Below are 18,385 nucleotides of genomic sequence, written 5' to 3'. Positions count from 1 at the left end.
GAGACTGATTTTGGATTTCTGATCTCCAGCACTGCCAGATGATCAACTTGTGTTGTTTTAAGGCGCTAAATCTGGCATAATGTGCTCCAGCAGAGGAGGGGTACTAATCCAGGTCCCCAGGGCCTCTGCTGCTCACGCTGCTGGGGCCCTGCCCTCTCCCGGCTGCTCGGCAGGAGCCTGGCCCTGGGGGGTTCTGGGAAGGTGATTCTTCCTGCAAGTCTTAACAGGATCTGCCTCACCCACAAGCAGAGTGGCTACCCAGAGGGTGAGATTTCTGGAGCAACAGGGTAACACCCGCCTACACCCGAGACCTCTCTCCCTCCCTGCTGGCTGAGGCCCAAAATTCCTCCAGAGCACAGCCTTTGCTTCGGTTCCCAAATAGGGGCGCTTGGGAAGAGGTCGTTCCAAAGGGAGGTTCACGTTAAGATGCAGATGACCTGCATCAATATGTTCCCTACGAGCTGGTTCCTGAGTAGGGGTGGATGTCCACACAGGAGAGAGGGTTTCCGGAAAGTCTCCTGGGACAGGGACTCAATCAACCCTCCAGACTCACCCGTCCATCCTGCCCCTCATGTCCCACCCACCCCCCCTTCTCCTCTCAGGCCCATTTTTTCTGCTGAGCCAAGCTGTTCCTGGCTCCCTCATCAAGAGATGGGGTTCCTCCTCTTTCCAGGCCTGGACTCACTGGCCCCCTACACACAACACACCACTATGGGGGGGGGGGCAGTGCTGGGAGAGAGACTCTCCCCAGGGGGGTTCTTTGCAGAACTAGGGGACCAAACCATGGGCCACACTGGCCCCAGGATCGCCCAGGCCTCCAGAACCCCAAACTTGAGACCCCATCTCCTCCATCCCAGTGCAGCCAGGGGACCCCGAGTATCTAGGACAGTGACACACACCCAGTGACACCAGAAGTCTCCAACTCACTGCCCCCGGGGCCAGGCCTGGCCCCAGGAATGAGGGAAGCAGCCAGGCTGAGCGCAGCCTCTGGGAGGAGCAGGGCCTGTGATCAGTCACCCCAACCTTCTTCACAGAAGTCCATCTTCACACGCACACACCCATGTGAGGCAGGCCGCTCGTGGGGAGTCACTGGTCACATCAGAGCCCTTTTTTCTCTGCTCTTCTCTCTCCGTCCCCATATGCAGGAGGCCCCCTCACCCAGTGCACGCAGAGAGCCCACAGGTTAGACCCTGAACGATTTCCCAGACTCATTTGTACGTGGCAGACGCCATGCGGAACCTACCACGGGTGCTCAGGAGGGCGAGGAATGGCATGCGCTCCCGGGACGGGTCACAGGGTCCACATTTACTGTTAAATATGAATACAAGTACAGCGTGCCCATGGCTCACGAACACCCCTGCTACTACTTAGGGTGTACAACGGAATACAGTCCGACACGCGGCTTTGGGGACACAAAGTCACTTCAATACCAGGTCGTGAGAAATGCTCCCTTTCACTTTGGTTTTGGACGACAGGTTCGAGGGCCGCCGTCTCGAACGGTGCCCGGGCCGCCAACGAGGACCGGGCCTGAACGCGACAAAGCAGAGGTGACAGATACGCCCTCCAGAGAAAGGCCCCTTGAGAGGAACTGGATGGCACAGATGGGCACGAAGGGCTGGGCCTGCATATACAAAAAGATCTGTAGAATAAACCAAATAATATTGGAAATAACACCTCCGGTAATACTTCTGTAAGAAGCAGAATTACACTACACGTTATTCACATGCATAGGAGTGCGTAGGAAAAATCCTTTGTCGTCGTTGTGGTTGGAGTAGAATAGCAAAATGTGTACTGGAAATGACAAGTTCGTAGGCAGAGAAATTAATCCACAAGAAGGCTGTGTCTAGAGCGGAGGCGCCTCATCAGCAACAGACCTGGAAGGGAGCCCACTCAGAAAAGGCACCCACGCGCACGCACACACTGTCCACTGCAGATAGGTACACATGCACGCTGGAGTGGTATCTCCCTGCAGCCCCCGGGTCAGGCCAGACTCCCCCGCCGGCCCCGCTCCACCTGCTGGCTGTGAGGGAAAGGGAAAGGGGGCATTGTCTCACAAAGCGGGTCTCAGGGCACACAGCCCCTTTGGGAGCAGAGACGGCTCAGCCGTCCATACCGATGGCCCTCTGCATGCCGTCAGACGGGCTGCGCGTCCCACCTCCTGATGGCAGAAAGATAGTGGTGCCAGGGCTGGACAGCTGAGCGAACCTGCATGTCTGCGAGCGATGGCTGGACACGAAGACACCTGCACTTTCTGACTTTGGCGTTAAGGGACCTTGACCGGAGGGCTCTGGTTCGCAGGAAGCTTCCCTTGAAAACACTCCAGGGCGAAGTCTCATCGAGGTCCCACCTGGGGCTGGGTGCCAAGTGTGCTCCAGTGTCCTCTTCAATCTCTCCCCTTCACTTCCAAGAAATGATGAGACCTTTAGTCCATCTATTGGGAAACCAAGTTGCAAAGGAGCCTAGAAATTTCCATTAAGAATCCCAGCATACCATGCATGGCCCATGTATAGCTCACTCACTGTGTTTCTGAAACAGAACACAAGCATCTTGTAGTCTGGGAACACAGTAAGGGCCTCTGGCCACACGTGGTGGAGAATGTGGTAAGGAGCTCACTCACGGGGGAAGGCAGAGCAACAGAATGTGTCTGTGGCCAGAACTAAAACTTAAAACACTCTCCAGGCCTGGTAGTGACCTTGAGTGCATGAGGAGGGTCCAAGATACCCAGATTTCCCACGAAGAGTTCAATTCCTGGAAGTTGCTCAGTCTGGCATTAACAGCAAAAACTTCCCTTCCAATTATAAACTGAATAAACTCTGGAGGAAACACGTTAAGAGGCAGAAAAGAGAGCTATGCCTAACGAAATGCAGGAAGCGGTTTTAAACATTCATTTTCTAGTTAAACATAAGTAAAGCAAGGACAGAATGGGAGATGGTCCGAGAAACAAATGTGCTACCAAAATTCGACTGTTTTTTCTCTCTCATACAAGTGAAGTGAACAGGGTTTACATCTGAAGAGAATAAAGGGTGGACTTTGGAGTAAAAGGAAGAAAGGAAAGAGCCTCCATTCTCTGCCCAAATGAAGGTATTGATCTGAATTGTGTTTCAGAACTGAATGGAAGTATAAGTGACCTCTAGCGTGGGGCATGACCTCCAGCACGGTGACGTGACTCCAGCATGGTGGCATGACCTCTACCGTGGTGGCATGACCTCTAGAATGGTGGCATGACCTCTAGAATGGTGGTGTGACCTCTAGCATGGGGGCATGACCTCCAGCATGGGGGCATGACTTCCAGTGTGGTGACATGACCTCCAGCGTGGTGACATGACCTCCAGCGTGGTGACGTGACCTCCGGCATGGTGACGTGACCTCCGGCATGGTGACGTGACCTCCGACGTGGTAGCGTGACCTCCGGTGTGCTCAATCGGATCCCAGAATCATCAGCCCCCAGCCACGCCTCCCCTGAACCCCCGTGCCTGGCGCCGCCCGCCTCACCCCTGCAGCCTGGCCGCTCTGGTGCAGGAGGGATCAGTTTCCCAAGTGGAGTTTCCAGTGGCCTCGGATTGGGGAGCTCCGTGAAGGGTCAGTTGCCAGGTTATTTCACACCACAAATGCTTATACTAAACACGTGCCTGGGAGGGGAAGAAGAATCTCAGGGTTTTCTCCACGCTGTGAGTAAAAGGGCCCCCCACCCCCAAAGAGACTCTTCCATCATGGTACAGTGGAACCCGCCGCAGGAGCTTGGCCCTCAGGTCTTCCTCCAGGCGAATGCCTCGTCGGCGAGCACCTGCGCCAGCCTGGTGTTGAAGGGCCCATAGAAGTCCTGCAGGATCCTCTGGGTGACCGGCCACATGGGCCCCAGGTTCCGGTCCTCGGGGCGCCGCGCGTTGGATGCGGGGCTCTTTGTCATCAGGGTCTCTTGTTTCTCACCTAAAGGCCCTGGAACACAGAGAAAAACTCCCATGAGGCCGGAGGCGTGGCAGGAAGGAACTGTGCGAAACTCCCAGTCATGCTTCGTGTTGAGACAGGAGCTCCCCTGAAGTGCTGGGAGATGAAAATTCTTTGGCTGGACCCCTCCTGGAATTGCTGGGGGTGGAAAGCGGAAGTGCCCTCATGAACGAGCAGGGACTCTCCAGCCTGGGGTTGCACACCTGCCCTCGGAAGTGCGGCAGGACCTGGGGGATGCAGCCTCACCCGAGCCTCACTTCCTGCTTTCGTGGCCACATCGCCACAAAGGGCTGGCTCTCGTGGCCGTCAGCCTGTCCCTGGATAACCGTCCGACCTGCCTGACACTGTCCATGTGCTTAGATTTTCCTGCTAACCAGCCTGCCCGAATTCTGCCAGTGTCATTTCTGCTTCAGGCTGCTGACGCAAAGGGCCTGTGGCTGGGCCATATTTCACCTTCCGTATTGTGCTGTATGGTGGCCATGGGGGCCGGGGGGAGGCCACCTGTGCTCAGAGACCCCATGAGCTGAACCCCCGCCTGCAGCAAGGGGATCAGTGGGGAGAGAGGCCCGGAAACAAGCCAGCCACCCCTATCCCCAGCCCTCTGGACCACAGGCCTCTCATTGGCTTAACCAACCGGATCACTGCTCAGGCTCTCGGGATTTGGCCAAAGTCCTGAGCCTTTACACAGAAAACCCTATTCCAGTGTCCTTGGGTTAGATGTAATAGAAGGAACAGAACTGGTCTTCACTGTCTCAGGGACTAAAGACAAGCTCATCAATGCAACAGAATCCACCAGTGGCCAAATCAAAGAAAAATGGTTCTGGGCCCTCAAAGGGAAAAGTAATCACACTCCCTCATATCACCAGCTCACCCATGACAACAGGGTCCAAGACCAGTGGTGGGCAGATATACTTCAAAAAATATTCCACCAACAAAATTCCCAGGCCAGATCATTAGACGGGGCCATGGGAGGAGTCCTGGGAAGGAATCTGAACTCTGCTCTAGACTTTCAACAAGCAGTCCGTGGGTGCCCATCCGCATGGGCAGCACTCCATGTCCACATTCCCACCCCTACTGGCCATCGCCATGCCCAGGAGCAGCAGACCTACCCCAACGTGCCACTCAGCTACGTGGCCCCGACTCCAGGGGTCCCTAAAAACCTGAAATGATCCAATGACCAGTCCATTCCCTCCTCCAAGCCTGGGCCTCCGCAGGATTGTTCCAGCCACACACTGACATCTCACCCCTCCTCAAGGCTCAGCTCACAGACCATTCCTTCCATGAAGCCTTCCATTCCAACCTTCAGCAGCTGGGACCCCAAGTCATGTGTACGAACCTATGGTGAGGGCACTATCCTTCCCCCACATTCCTTGGTTACTTGAGCTGTGCCTTTCCCCTCTCCCTCTGCTGGACTCAAAGCTCCCCGATGAGGGACCCCCTCACCACCTCGGCACCAGGCCCTGTGCCTGGCAAACAGCTACTGAACTAGCTGCCCAGCTCAGCCTGGCCCGGCCCAGTGCACGGAGTCTGCACGTGACTCAGCAAGCACCTCGGGCGGCCCGGGTGCACAGGGCCCATGGCAGCTCCATGGTCTCCCGCGTGATATTCCTACCGAGGTTGAGAAACTGGAAGACCCTGTGCATGGTGTATTTGACGTTGGATGCATGGTCTTCCAAGCGAAGAATGAGGAACTGTTCTTTGTTAAAGACAGTGAGCCAGTCCAAAAGGTACACAGCATACAAACCGACCTGGAGCCTCACCTAGAACCAAAGAAGAAGGCAGGCGTTACTTCAGGAGTTATTCCCCCAATACTTTTCCCCAAGTATTACGGCATGCGCACGAGCCAACACCAAAAGAGCTATCCGAGTGAACAGCTGCCTTCAAAGGACGAATTTTAAACACCATGCATTCTTGAGTCCTCATGGAGGGTTCTGAGCTCTCCACACCAAAGGTTCCTACTCAGAGTCGCATGGAATCCTCATGACGACCCTGTTGCTAGCGGCGTGACCCGTTTTGGAACAAAGACTTGGGCGAAGGAAGAAGCCAAGACCGCACACATGAACAGTGCAAACGTTCTTTGCACAATGACCTGGCTGTTTCGGATCCTACCCTAGCACACGACGGCCATGCAAAATGCCTCGGGCACAAGCCAGGTGAGTGACCTGCCGAGTGCCTGGGGCCACCCTAACACCCGTAACCAGGCGCCTGTGTGGACATCCAAACAGCAGTGTACGATGCGGCCACTACATGTCCGGGGTCCCCATCCTCCTGTGCCTTCTCTCACACCCAGCTGCAAGATTGCACACTGAAGAATTAACCTTACCCAGAGGCAAGTCTGGCACCCTGTCCTCGGCTCCTGGGAGGTGACCTCTAGGTCCCCTAGGATGTCCTACCTGATAAGTATCTTTGCTCGCCTGGGGCATCAGGCTACCCCACGGTAAACAGCATGAGTTATGACGGGGACTTTGGGTGACACAGGATCAGTGTGACCTACGGCAGGGGCTGGACAGTAAAAGTGGTATGTGACTGAGCCCCAGGAAACAGTCTAGCCACCAAGGCTTGGCTGGGCTTCCCTCGTTGGCAAGGCTCGGTGCGGATCGTGTGCTTCTTCCCTGCGCGGGTTTTAACAGGTACCCCTTCCCTGCTGTAAATTGTAACCATGAGTACCACAGTCTTCAGTGTGCCCCATGACTCCTTCCAGTGACTTACTGAACCCCAGAAGTGTTTTTGGGAACCCCTGACTTACAAACGAAGTGAGAGCGGTCTTGGCACATCCCAGCTAACTTCACAGTTGCTGCTAAGCTCTTCAGAGTTTCAGGAGAGAACAGCCCTCTCCCCTTCTGCCCTGAGGCTCCTCCTCCCACCCTCCCCAAGTCCTAGGGACCCTGCTCCCCTTCCTGTCTGCTGCTCTGTCTCTGTGGCCTTCCCAAATGTTTCCCTCTGCTGCCTCTGCCTCGCTTCACGCCAGCCCCCCCGGCAGGCCCCACTGTCACGGCCTCCTGTGCTCCGGTCCAGCCTCCGAGCAGCCAGCCCTCGCCTGCCACCAGTGTAAACTGTCCCCGCCAGTGGCCTGGCCATGCCGTCCCATGCCCAGCCCGCCCGCTGTCCCAGCGTGGAAAGTTCAAAGTCTGGCGTGTGTTCAGCCCCCAGGTGCCCCCTCCGAGCCTCGCTCCTTAAGCCGAGGGCTCGGACCCCTCCGTCATCCCCTGCCGCACAAGGCCAGCCAGGCTCCGACTACCTCGTTTCCTCTCCCGCTATTCTTTTCCCATTTCATTATTTTTCTAATCATGTGGGAGGATGCGGAGGAAGAAAAACAGTGAGAGGGGATAAGCTGTCTCCAAAACTCATGAGCTGCCACAAGCCCCCAGGGTGTCGCTTCCTTGTGCACCAACCCGTAAAGAAGACTGCAAGCTGGGCCAAAGCCACAGAGAAAATGAGTATGTGCCAGCCTCAGAAATCCTGTGTGTGTCGCCTCTAACACAGACAGACTGTTATGAGCAGGCCTTCCCGAGCCATCAGCCTCACAGGGCATTTCAATTCTCTGTCAGGCTCACCGCCTCCCTCAGCCTAATGAAGGTCATCTCTTCCAGAGAACCTGCCTTTGGGGCTTGAGAACTTCCTAGAATTAAAGAAGCTGATGTTGGTGACAGGGCGGGGCCCTGTATCATCACTGGGAACCCACTCCTGACCTGGCCACAGGTGACAGATTATTTCTCTGCAAGCCTGTTTGTGCCCATTGTGGGCAGAGCCCCCCGACTGCTCCCAGGAAGAGGAAGACCTGCTGGCCGAGGCCCTCCTGCAGTGGGGTCTTCCCTCACGGGCGGCGATGGCCCCAGCGGGGGAGGGGGGTCTGGGGAAGGGAGGTAGGCTGGCTCCCACAGCTGCAGGCTCCCGGGTCCCCTTGAACACCCACTCTTCTGACTCGCCTGCCCTCTTACCACTCCAGGAAAACTCTGGCCGCCCCGAGTGACGCTCTCTGGTGCGCGCAACATCACTACCACAGCTGGGTGCCATTAAGACACACCTAGGACAGTCCCCCTCAGAACTGTTCTTCTTTGCCTTCCCCCCGCAGAGGCCGGAGAATCAAAATGGACTAAAGATAAAAACGCTATTTAGGAGAAGAGTCTGACAGATTTAAAATTACAAAACATCAGAGCTGAGAGAATTCTTTGCAGTGATCTGCCCCAGCCGACTCTTGATGGAGAAAGGGAAGCCCAGGGAGGGGTGGGGGCCGGCCTGGGGTCAGCTGGGAGCACCACACGTAGGAGGAGCTGGTGCCAGGGTCCCCGCCACCGGGACTTTTCCCCCACGTGGGGACAGAGCAAAGGAAGGGTGGGTACAGGGCTCTTAACAGACAGGCGCCATGCCAAGCCTCTCCGTTCCCAATCGGGGGTTCAGGTGGAGCTCCCCACCCAACCCATCTACTACCTGCTAGTGTCGAAAACTCGTTTGTTCATTCTGCAAATAATCGAGTGCATGTGGCATGCCAGGTGCCCCCCAAGCCAATGGAGATGTACTGCCATGTAACCGACATGGCTCCTGGCCTCCTGGAGCCTGGAGGCTCGTGGGGGACACAGAGCTAAGCTGCTGAAGAAACCAACACCTGGAACCACCGGCTGTGGCCCATGCTACAGGGAAATAAGCAGGGTGGGGACAGAGAACAGAGGTCAGAGGAAAGTAAGACCCGAAGAATGAGAAGCCCTGCCACACCCAGGAGAAGGAAGTGGGAAAAGAACCTGTTTCTCCAACCCAAGGGGACAACAGATCTGCCTGGAGGGGGCTGTTAGATATACTGATGGGCCCACCCCCAAGGTGCTCGTTTCTGGGGTCTAGGGTCAGCCTGACCAGTTTGCATTTCTGACAAGTTCCCAGGGGACGCTGATGCTGCTGGTCCAGGAACACGCTTTGCAAACCCCGGCTCTGAGGCAAGAAGCTGGCCTGAGGACCGAGGAGGAGAGTGTGTGGCTACAGAACAGTGTGTGGGGGGGCAGGTGGGGAGGAGGCCGGGCCGGCTCATGCCTTCTGGTGCCATGGGAAGGCAGTGATCGTCTGCAGAAGGGTAGTACCAAGGTCCACCTATGTTTGAAAAAGATCGTCCTGCCTGTGCTGTGGTTGAGCTGGGATTCACAGCTGGAGGGAAATCTGCTTCCCTCATCCCAGAATTGATGATTCCCCCCTCAAAGCAGGGTTTCCCACTGCTCCTGACAGCCTGGCTCTTCCTGCTAAGCAGGAACTGTCCAGGGGCCGAATCTGCGATCTGTGACACCCACCACCCCCGTCCTATCTACCCATCCTGCCCCTGGGCATCTCTCTCTGACCAGAGGTGTCTGCTAAGCCATCATCTCGTCAACCTCAGCAAAACCTGAGACTAAATGAAAAAAGCCAGTTCAGACCTTTGCTTTTGCAGATAGCCAGCTAAGGTGGACATGCCTCGAGTCTGCAAGGCCACAGGACCTGGGACGAACACGAAGCCTGTTACCAGCTCTAAGTCTCTGGGTGGGAGAGTTAATGTCTGTGAGCCTCAGTGTCCTCATCTGTAAAATGGGCATGGATTTCAGGGCAGCATGGAGGACAGAACATGATGTACCAGAAAAGCTCAAGACAGCACCTGGTGCAGCATCGGGAGTGAACCAAAGTGAGATCCATCATCCCGATCTCACCGGCAAAGGTGCCAAGGGGCTGGAGGCCCGGCAAGCTCGGGAGGGGGGGGAGGGCGGTGGCGTGCAGAGTGCCCGGCAGCACAGACGTCCACTCTTTGTATCACATTTATGTCAGACGCTCATTCTTCCGTGAGAGACACACAACGTGAAGCCCCTGAAATAAGCTGGACCTCCAGTCAGGAGCTCCACCTGGCACTGCCTGGCCTTGCCCATCCAAATCCAGCACGCATAAGCGCTTCCTCGTAGAAGGCCCTGGAAGTAAAGCCCACACCTATGCCTCCCTTTCAGAGTGTCTGCTAGATAATCTCCTCAAGAGAGAACTCAGTAGTCATGCAGCCTGGGACGTGGGAGAACAAGACCTCAGTGGGCAAAAGAGACAATAAGAACAGGAACACACAGAAATGACAACAGCTCTATGCGTGTGGCAAAAGCCAATTCTTCCCGTCATCGGTCTGCGCTGAGAACAGTGATGACAATGAGTAAGACACAGAGGCCTGCTGAGCTCAGTTCTCCCAACCGCCACAGCCCCCTTTAAGACCTCACTAGGATCCATGCTAACAGTCTTATACACGGTTCCCGGCTGCCCCTCACGTGACGGCTTTCTTGAGTTGTTTTTCCCTCCCTGCTTCCGCATACTTTACATTCTACGATAACAATAATAAAACCAAGAGTCTACTTGCACTTCTTGCTGGTGCCAGGCCGTGCAGCCCCTTCGGGCCTCTCTGTTCCAAATTACTGGACTCTGAGTAACCATCTAGTCTCTCGACAAGTGTGCTACACGGCACTGGGACAGGATGGTTCCAGCACCTTCTCTGAAACACGCTGGCTGGATGAGTCACCTCTACTCTCCCTGTCCTGCCTCGTGCCCTCCCTCCCTTCCAGGCCACGCCCTGGCTGGGGTTTCTTCCAGCACTGAGCACGGTGTTGAGCACAGAATGGGCACCCAGTGTATGCCCTTGGAGACGAATCGAGTCTCAGCTGTGAGTGAGGTCAGTCCCCATTTCACTCCACGCCTACGAGTTTTCAGGAAATGTCTCTGGGAAGTGGCTCTTCTCTCCAGCAGGCCCTGCATGGATGACCCTCATGGTCATAAATAATCATAATAAAAAGCAACAGCTAAGGGCCAGAGCCATCTTGAAGCAAATAGTGTACTTGGCACGTCAGCCAGAAAACACGTGGTTTCCCCTCTGATCCCACCACCTCATCTAATCCATCTGCACATCCTTTCCACTGTTCCTCCTAATTGTTTCTAGAAAGCTCCATCCTCTCCTACCCTGACTCCGCCACCAGTTCTCTTCTAGAAATCCCATCCCACCCCAACCCTGGCCTCCCTGTCTCTGGGAGACAGGCCCCCTCCCACCCCTGGGGACCCCGGACACCAGGCATCTTTCTCAAATGCAGAACTGCTACAACTATCCTCTCCTTAAGCCCTCCTGGGGACCCATCTCCCTCATCTCTCCCTCAGGATGAAGTCCAGACCTCCAAGGCTCACCACATCCTCGGCGATGCAGGATCATGCCATCACCCCACCACCCACACAACCACGTGCTGTAGTGGCTGTAGCAAATACCCTCCATGCTCACCCCTCAGCCTTTGCACATCCTGCTCCCCTCACCTGGACATCTCACTATCTCCATGTCCCCGGGAGACTCATCCTTTAGGCCTCAGCTCAAACATTACCTCTCTTAGGAAGTCCCCCTGATGCCGTGTCCAGGTGGCCTCTGCTGGGGGCCACAGCTTCTATCCCAGCCTCTATGTCACTCACGCTGCTAGAGCTGGGGCTGCACCGGGACCCAAGGACATGCCTGTCCTGCCACGGCTGCAGTCCCAGCCCAGGTGCCAGGCACAGACACAGCGAGACAATGAATGCACGTGAAGGGTGGCAGAATACGCTGCCCTGAAATATACCACTTTGGTATAAGGATTGTTTTGAGCTGAAAGCAACTGAGAAGAAACACAGATATAAGAAAATCTCTCTGCCCTCACCCCGTTTGCCTACAAGCAGTACCTAAATTTGTAAGGGTGCCCCTCTCTCCACCAGGATGGACCAAAGTTTATCACTGCAGACAACTCCAGACCTTTGTCAGCCTTAACATAGCACCAAGGATCTGACCTAACAAACCTCACTAAAACTTGCCCTTACCAGCCATTAGTTCCTCATACGTTTATTCGCCTTCTCACAATTTGTTGCCCTAGAAACTCAAAGTCCTTTCCCTTTGTCTGGTCACCTCTCTACAAATATATTGTTCTCCTGTTAAGACATTATATAAGCCTGAGTTCTAACCATCCCTCTGAGTTACTCGTCAGGGATGTGTGTATCTGCAACACACACGTTAATAAACTTGTGGGGTTTTTTTCTCTTGTGAATGTCTTTTGTCAGTCTAATTTATGGGGCCCCAACCAATGACTCTATGATGGCTAGAAGAAAAGGATTATTTATTTCTCCCCTCCATGTGAATGAACTATCGCTCTGATCCTTACAAAAGCCTGGTAAAGCAGTGGTATCACTCCATTTTATGAAGAAGCCATTGAGTCTCAGAGAAGCTGAAACAACTGCTCCGAGTCACGCGGCTAGTAAATGCCCAGGCTGGGAACTGCACTGTCTGGCTCCACAGGCCACTCCTCTACCCTACACCCCCCGCCAGATTCTGTACGGATCTGTGCCCTTGTCTGCAGCTTCTCTGACAAACTGAAAACTCTGGCAGGAGAGCCTCAAACCAACTCGTTGCCCGATGCATCCTGCCAGAACTAGTACCCTGCCTTCCAGAGAGGATGACCTCGATAACAAGAAAGGGTATGAAACCCCCTGACCTTGAACTCCCCACGCCCAGGGGGTTCCCAGCCTCTACCTCCAGCACATCTGTCTGCCTTACCACATGATGCGCTCCACAGAGCAGCGCTCGTGAACCACACCCCGGGACAGAAAGGCTTTCTTGCTGCACAAACCTACTGTAAAGGCACTCACACAACCCGGAGCTGTGCAGCAGGAAACCACCCTTAGCCAAAGTGTGCTGAATTCACCACCAGCTAGCTGCTTCTTTTGCATAAAACAAGGCAAGAATGTATAGCTATATTCCGGAAGGCAAACAAGAGGAAAGAAAAGAGATCAAGGGAAAATATTTTTCCATTCAGGCTCTGCCGAAGACACTGGAAGTCACCAGTGGGCAATATTTTAAACCACCAGAACAATCCACCACTGGAGAACATGCTTAAGACTGTTTTGAGAGCTGGGTCCCCATGTCTGCCAATCCTAATTGCAGGGTGCGTTTTCTGAGCCTCACTACATGGTAATCTTCCTAAATGCACCCTCATTCCCTGCAGAGGGAGGAGAGAGTATTGTACCAGGGAGATCAGCAGGGAAGAAAGCCTGGTGCCAGCTGGAAGGGCCCATCCCTTTACAGTTTTTACGTCCGTGCATGTTTGTGTGTGCATTAGCCACCACTCAGGGGCATGGGGAGAGGCGTCTGCACATTCAAATGCTTCTCTGTGTTTCTATGCTCCCATCCCATCCACCATGCCGCCTGCATAATAAGCACCAAGGCGCCTGTTCTGAGGGGGGCCGGGCTTCCAGGATACGCACAGGCATGGCATTGTTGAGCGTGTTGTTGTAGACGCAGGCACGCAAGGAATAATCGAGCATGCAATTTTCAAACAGCTGCAGAGCTTCCGTCACTTTTTCATGAAAGTCATCGGCAGATTTATTCGAACTTGCGAAGTAGAGATAGTCAGAGTATAACCTGTGAATAAAATAAATAGATATTTTTACCACCTGGGAATGAGAAATCATGCTCCTTGGATGACAATTACAATCAACATGCAATCACTCGATCTCATCTTGTACATCAGGACCCTGCCATTTCTCTTTGTTCCCTTGTGGATGGGCCACTTCCTACCGCCTCTCACACCTCCCCACCTCTGCCAGGGCCACACACAATCTCTTGGACTCAGACTTGTCTACACTGGCCCCAGACAAGCCACCAGTACTTTCTTTATTCTTTCCAGCCTCTTGAGCATGCTGCCCTGCTTTCCCTGTCCCAGTAAGCTCAGAAACTGTATAAGAGCGAAGACAGGCCATGAAAATGCTATGCTCCTTCATATCTCTCTCCCTCCCATCCGAGGCAACAAGAACATCTGTTGCTCTTACAACATTACAGTTCCTCATAAAAATTCCTGCCCATTCCACAGACGTTCCAAACATTAAAAAAAAAAAAATTATAAGATGTATCTTTCTAGATTAGTAGGGACTTATTTTTTAACACAATATAAAAACACCCCCACATATGCATGCAGTCACCTGTAACCCTGTTTGTTTGTCCATAGGTCTGTTCACACAGATCCCACCACATGGATGTGCCATGTCTTCCTGCGGTGCCACTCCTTGACCAAACTTTACTGGGGCTCCTCTAAATCTTCTTCCCAAGTAGGCCTCACCTTGTAGATGACCACATCCATCCCCGAATTGCCCAATTTCAGCAAGAATCCTGCTAGGTCAGTTTAGCCAGAATCCCCCACCCTCTGTTATCTGATCACCCTCAATATGTGGTGGGTTCCTGGTCCCCCACCGCCCCCCAGGAGATGTCTAATCCCCCCAGCCTGTCTTCAGCCAGAATCCTGCTAGGTCCGGTTGGTCAAAACCCCGACCTACTTACCCCGATGTGTCTTCTCAGTAATTTCCAACCCCCTGACCCCCACTCCTCCTTGGCTATAAGTCCCCACTTTTCCCCACTGTACCCGGAGTTGAGGCCAGTCTTTGTCCCCACGCCATGTCCTGACCCCCCTCCAATGGTCCTGAATGATGCCTGCCTTCCAGCCTTGAACAAGCATCAGGATAAAGGTCTGCTTGCTTGCTTGCTTTCTCTTTCTTTCTAACCTTCCTCCCTTCAATAAATCCTCTGCAAATATATTTTACTGGACTCTTTGCATTACAGATAGATTTTCTAAAGCATGGGATATTTCTTTTCTTATATCACATAAACAACCAATAAGACAAGATGAATCGTAACACCACAATAAATGCAGCATGGAGAGTCTTCCTGCCCAGTTTCTCTGGTGGTCCTCACTGGAAGTCCTGCTCCCCAAAGGTGACCTTCGTTATCAGTTGCTGAAATAGCCTTCCAGGAATTTTCTGTGCCTACTCAAGCACATATCTGCATATTTTATATTTTTGAAAACAAAGATGGCATCAAGTTGTATCGGATGGAGTCAGGTCACAGACCTATCACAGTGGCACTTTTCCAATCACCTCATTTGGAGGATTCGGAGCACCCATAAAAGCAGGTGAGATGGTACACTGCAGCTTGACAGGCCCGTGATTCCACTGTCACCCCATAACTTCTTTCTTTAACACAACTGAGTTGTGAATTCCCACACTGAATCTTCCTGCTTTCTGCTTGCAGAGAGGGTGAGTCTTCATCTTTTGTTTTTCAAAAATCCCTTCTTCATTTCTGCCTGGTGCGTTTCCAATGCCCACTCCGACATGACCTCCCTGCTGCACCTTTCCCTCATACACCATCCTCTGCCTGCCTGTGGGAACATGGGGCTGACGCGGGGCGGCCCCCTGGCTCCAAGGACTCACGTTCTCTCACCTGCTAACACCATACTTTCTTCCCCCCCACCCCAACTTCTCCAACGTGGCTTCACTTATTCCAGTGAAGGCAAGTCAGTAAATCTTTACTCCGTACCAAATGTCTGAGGAGTACACATCTGTCCTGCCAGCTACTCTCTGCACTCCGGCCGACCCGAGCGCTCAGCACACCCACTGGGGCGGAAACCACAGGGCCCCCATGGCCCAGGCCCACTGCAAATGTTCCTCCCACGCCCCTCCCTCTAACGGGAGGGTATGCAGATATATGGATAACACGAGCATGGCTTCTCAGGGACCAGAGCTGCTTCACCTCAGACATTTGGCACAGGGCCTTTGACCCCTTCAGAATCCATCTACAGCCAGTGTCTACAGAGGACACCTGTGAGAAGTCTGGAGATGCCTGGGATCTGCCCACAGATGGCCTAGAGTCTACACACACCCGGGAATGGGAGAGTTTTGTAGACCTCAGCCTGTTCGGTTAACTCTTCAAAAGACCCTGTTTCCAGACCCGTCATTAGTGATGCTCAGTGACTGGTGAGTCCATGCCCCCCAGATCTGTGCCCACCCGGGCACATTACCCAGGATAACACTACATCCACCTGTTACAGTGTCCCCCAACATCACCTGTCCATCGCAGCACCCATCACTGCAGGCTGGTCGTAGTATAAGCTAGAGGCTGATGGGTAAAGGCCAAAATCAGATTTGCATGGGCCTCAAAAAACAATTCAGTTTATGTGCCACACATACCATGTGGCCATGAGTCTGATGGGGTGCCTTTCCCAGCTCACACATTTCTTATCAGTCCCACTGATACTATGGCCCAGGCCATGAAACTATATCCATGAAAAGTGACACCTTTGAAACTGTCATCAAAATCTGTTGTTTAATAGTAAATCCAAGACCAAAGTTCTTACCAAGGACTCCTACAGGACTATCCACATTCTCTGGTCGAACTGGAATTCTATCACATAGATTACTATCTAAAAACCCAACCACTGGGCCAAGCTTTCCATACTGAGAGTTGATTTTGTAGTAAGAACATTTCCTGTGGATGTCTGGCTCATAAATAAAACAAGAGCCCCGAAACCTGCCTCAATTTTAAACACCAAGTAACTTCATGCTGATTCCATACAATTCTTTAGAGATCAGGAAGTAATCACAGAGCATAAACTGGAACACGGCTGATGTTCCAACCAGGCCAGGCCAGGCCAGCCCTGATAGGGGGCAGGAGGACTACGGGTTTTCATCTGTTTGAGGTGAGGTGAAATGAACTCAGGATCCCACCTTCTATGAGGCAGGTTCAAGGCCTTTTACAAACAGGCCAGGCTCACTTCACCAGTAGAGCAGAGGGGGTGTCCCTGGCCTCTCAGACCCTCCAGGAACCCCAGATCTGCCCACAGAATGTGCGGTGGGCCTCGGGACTCCCTTGAGCCCACGTGCATGTCAGGATGTAGATCTTTAACTATACGTCCTTCACGCTCCTCTTTGTCAAAAACATCTGAGCAGAGACTTTATTCATCACAACGAACGGCCATCCCTTCTGTGTGGATTCTGTAAATCCCCCCAAAATATGTCCCGAGTAACTGTGAATAGGATCTTATTTGGAAGCAGGGTCTTTGCAGACGAAATTATGTTGAAGATCCTGAGATGAGATCATCGTGGATATAGGGTGGGTTGTAAATCCGATGACTGGTGTCCTTACAAAGGAGACAGAGACACGGGAGAAGGCCACACGAAGGCGGAGGGAGAAGAAGGGGTGACACCGCCACAAGCCGGGGACCACCCCGGGCTGTCAGCCACCAGCAGCAGCTGGACACAGGCCTGGGACAGTCCCTTCCTCAGAAGTCCCAGAAGGAACCTACCCTGCTGACACCTGGCCTTTAGATATCTAGTCTTCAGAACTGCCAGAGAATAGATTTCTGTTGCTTTAAGCCACCAGGTTTATGGAAATTTGTTGCAACAGCCCCAGGCAATGTGTGTGGGTTTTAACCTCCCGTTGCCAGGAAGGCTGAGGAGTCATTTCTGCCAGCACCTCTCTCCTACCCTGCGACCCTGGCGGAGTCCTGAGTGCGCAGCTGGATGGGGGGCACAGGGTCGCTTTCCCACAGAGATACAAGAAGGAAGGCAAAGGAGAAGCATGAGCTCTCGCTTTTGGGGGAGTGCTATTTGGGTCCCCTGAAGAATGAGGCTCATGCTTCATAAGAACGTCGGCAATATTCACTGCTATGATTTCCCCGCAGCTACTGTCTTGGGGGGAAAGGACCAGGTAGTGACCAAGGACGACTGAAAGCCACTTGGATAGTTTAAAGTCATTCAGAAAATGTTGAGAAGAGCAGGAAATGTATCAAGAGTAAGGATCCAAAAGCTGGAGTAGGCACACCCATATAACAAGAGATAAATCTAAACATCCACGTTTTTGTTTTTAAAATCAACTGTAGAAGATGAAGTAGGGGAGAGAAGCCAGCAGGGATAATACACAACAGGTTTAAGCTGACATAAGCTCATAACGAATCACCACAGAACTGCCTGGACACTTATGCAAATCTCGGGATGCATTAACAAAGGTAGGGCACTGGGAATGAGGAAGGGTGTCGCTCTGCTCCACCCTGGCACATTGGGACCCCAAAAGATGCTTGCTTGCTTCAGTGCTGGGTACCGAATGTTGGGGGGAAGGAGCTGTTCCATCTGAAGAAGCAAGACTTAGAAGGAAGAATAAGTTTCAATGGCTATACGGCTGTCCTGGGCTGGAAGGAGACCTGAACCATGCTCCTGAAGGACTGACCGATGGGTAGAAGGTTCAGGAACTAGTTTGAAGGGAAAAAGTCTCCAGCTGGGACAGTCCAGCATGAAGCGAGCGGCCCCGGCAGCAGGAGCAATCATGGCTGGCGGGGCTGAGTGAGAGCCAGCTGACCCTGAAACCCAGCCAGCCCCCTGGCAGCTTAGGGGCTGCCAAGCCCCCTTCTGCTGAACCACCTAATTTTCTTCCTCTTCAACCATCCCAGATGGGTGTTACATTTGGCCAGGACTGTTTCCAAGAGCAATTCCAAATATAAGTCCAAATACATTCCGGGCCTTCTGTGCTATGGCTATTTTAGAAGGCTCCTGGGCAGCCCCGTGACGGGGGGTCGGCCCTTGTGGAGGTGCGGCTCAGCTCCTGCCTGGACAGTGCGGGGATCCTGGGACCCAGCACTGCTGC

The 18,385-nt window shown here is 53.3% G+C and overlaps 1 protein-coding gene across 6 annotated transcripts in view; it reads right to left on the bottom strand.

Moving 5' to 3' along the window:
* Positions 1-1,290: 1,290 nt before the first annotated feature.
* CHST15 (carbohydrate sulfotransferase 15) overlaps positions 1,291-18,385 on the bottom strand; it is a 76,491-nt gene continuing 59,396 nt past the window's right edge. For all 6 annotated transcript variants that reach the window (XM_081823330.1, XM_081823332.1, XM_081823333.1 and 3 more), the window contains exons 6-8: positions 13,186-13,342; positions 5,558-5,705; positions 1,291-3,936 (exon numbers count right to left, since the gene is read on the bottom strand). In XM_081823330.1, the coding sequence (XP_081679456.1) occupies positions 3,746-3,936; positions 5,558-5,705; positions 13,186-13,342 (496 nt within the window). In that variant the 3' untranslated portion in view covers positions 1,291-3,745. The remainder of the gene's footprint in view (positions 3,937-5,557; positions 5,706-13,185; positions 13,343-18,385) is intronic.

Source organism: Leptonychotes weddellii, chromosome 6 (assembly GCF_054177405.1).
Source record: "Leptonychotes weddellii isolate Sample4059 chromosome 6, ASM5417740v2, whole genome shotgun sequence".
Lineage (NCBI taxonomy): Eukaryota > Metazoa > Chordata > Mammalia > Carnivora > Phocidae > Leptonychotes > Leptonychotes weddellii.
Note: the sequence above shows the minus strand (reverse complement) of the source record. Positions and strands in the feature narration are given on the sequence as shown.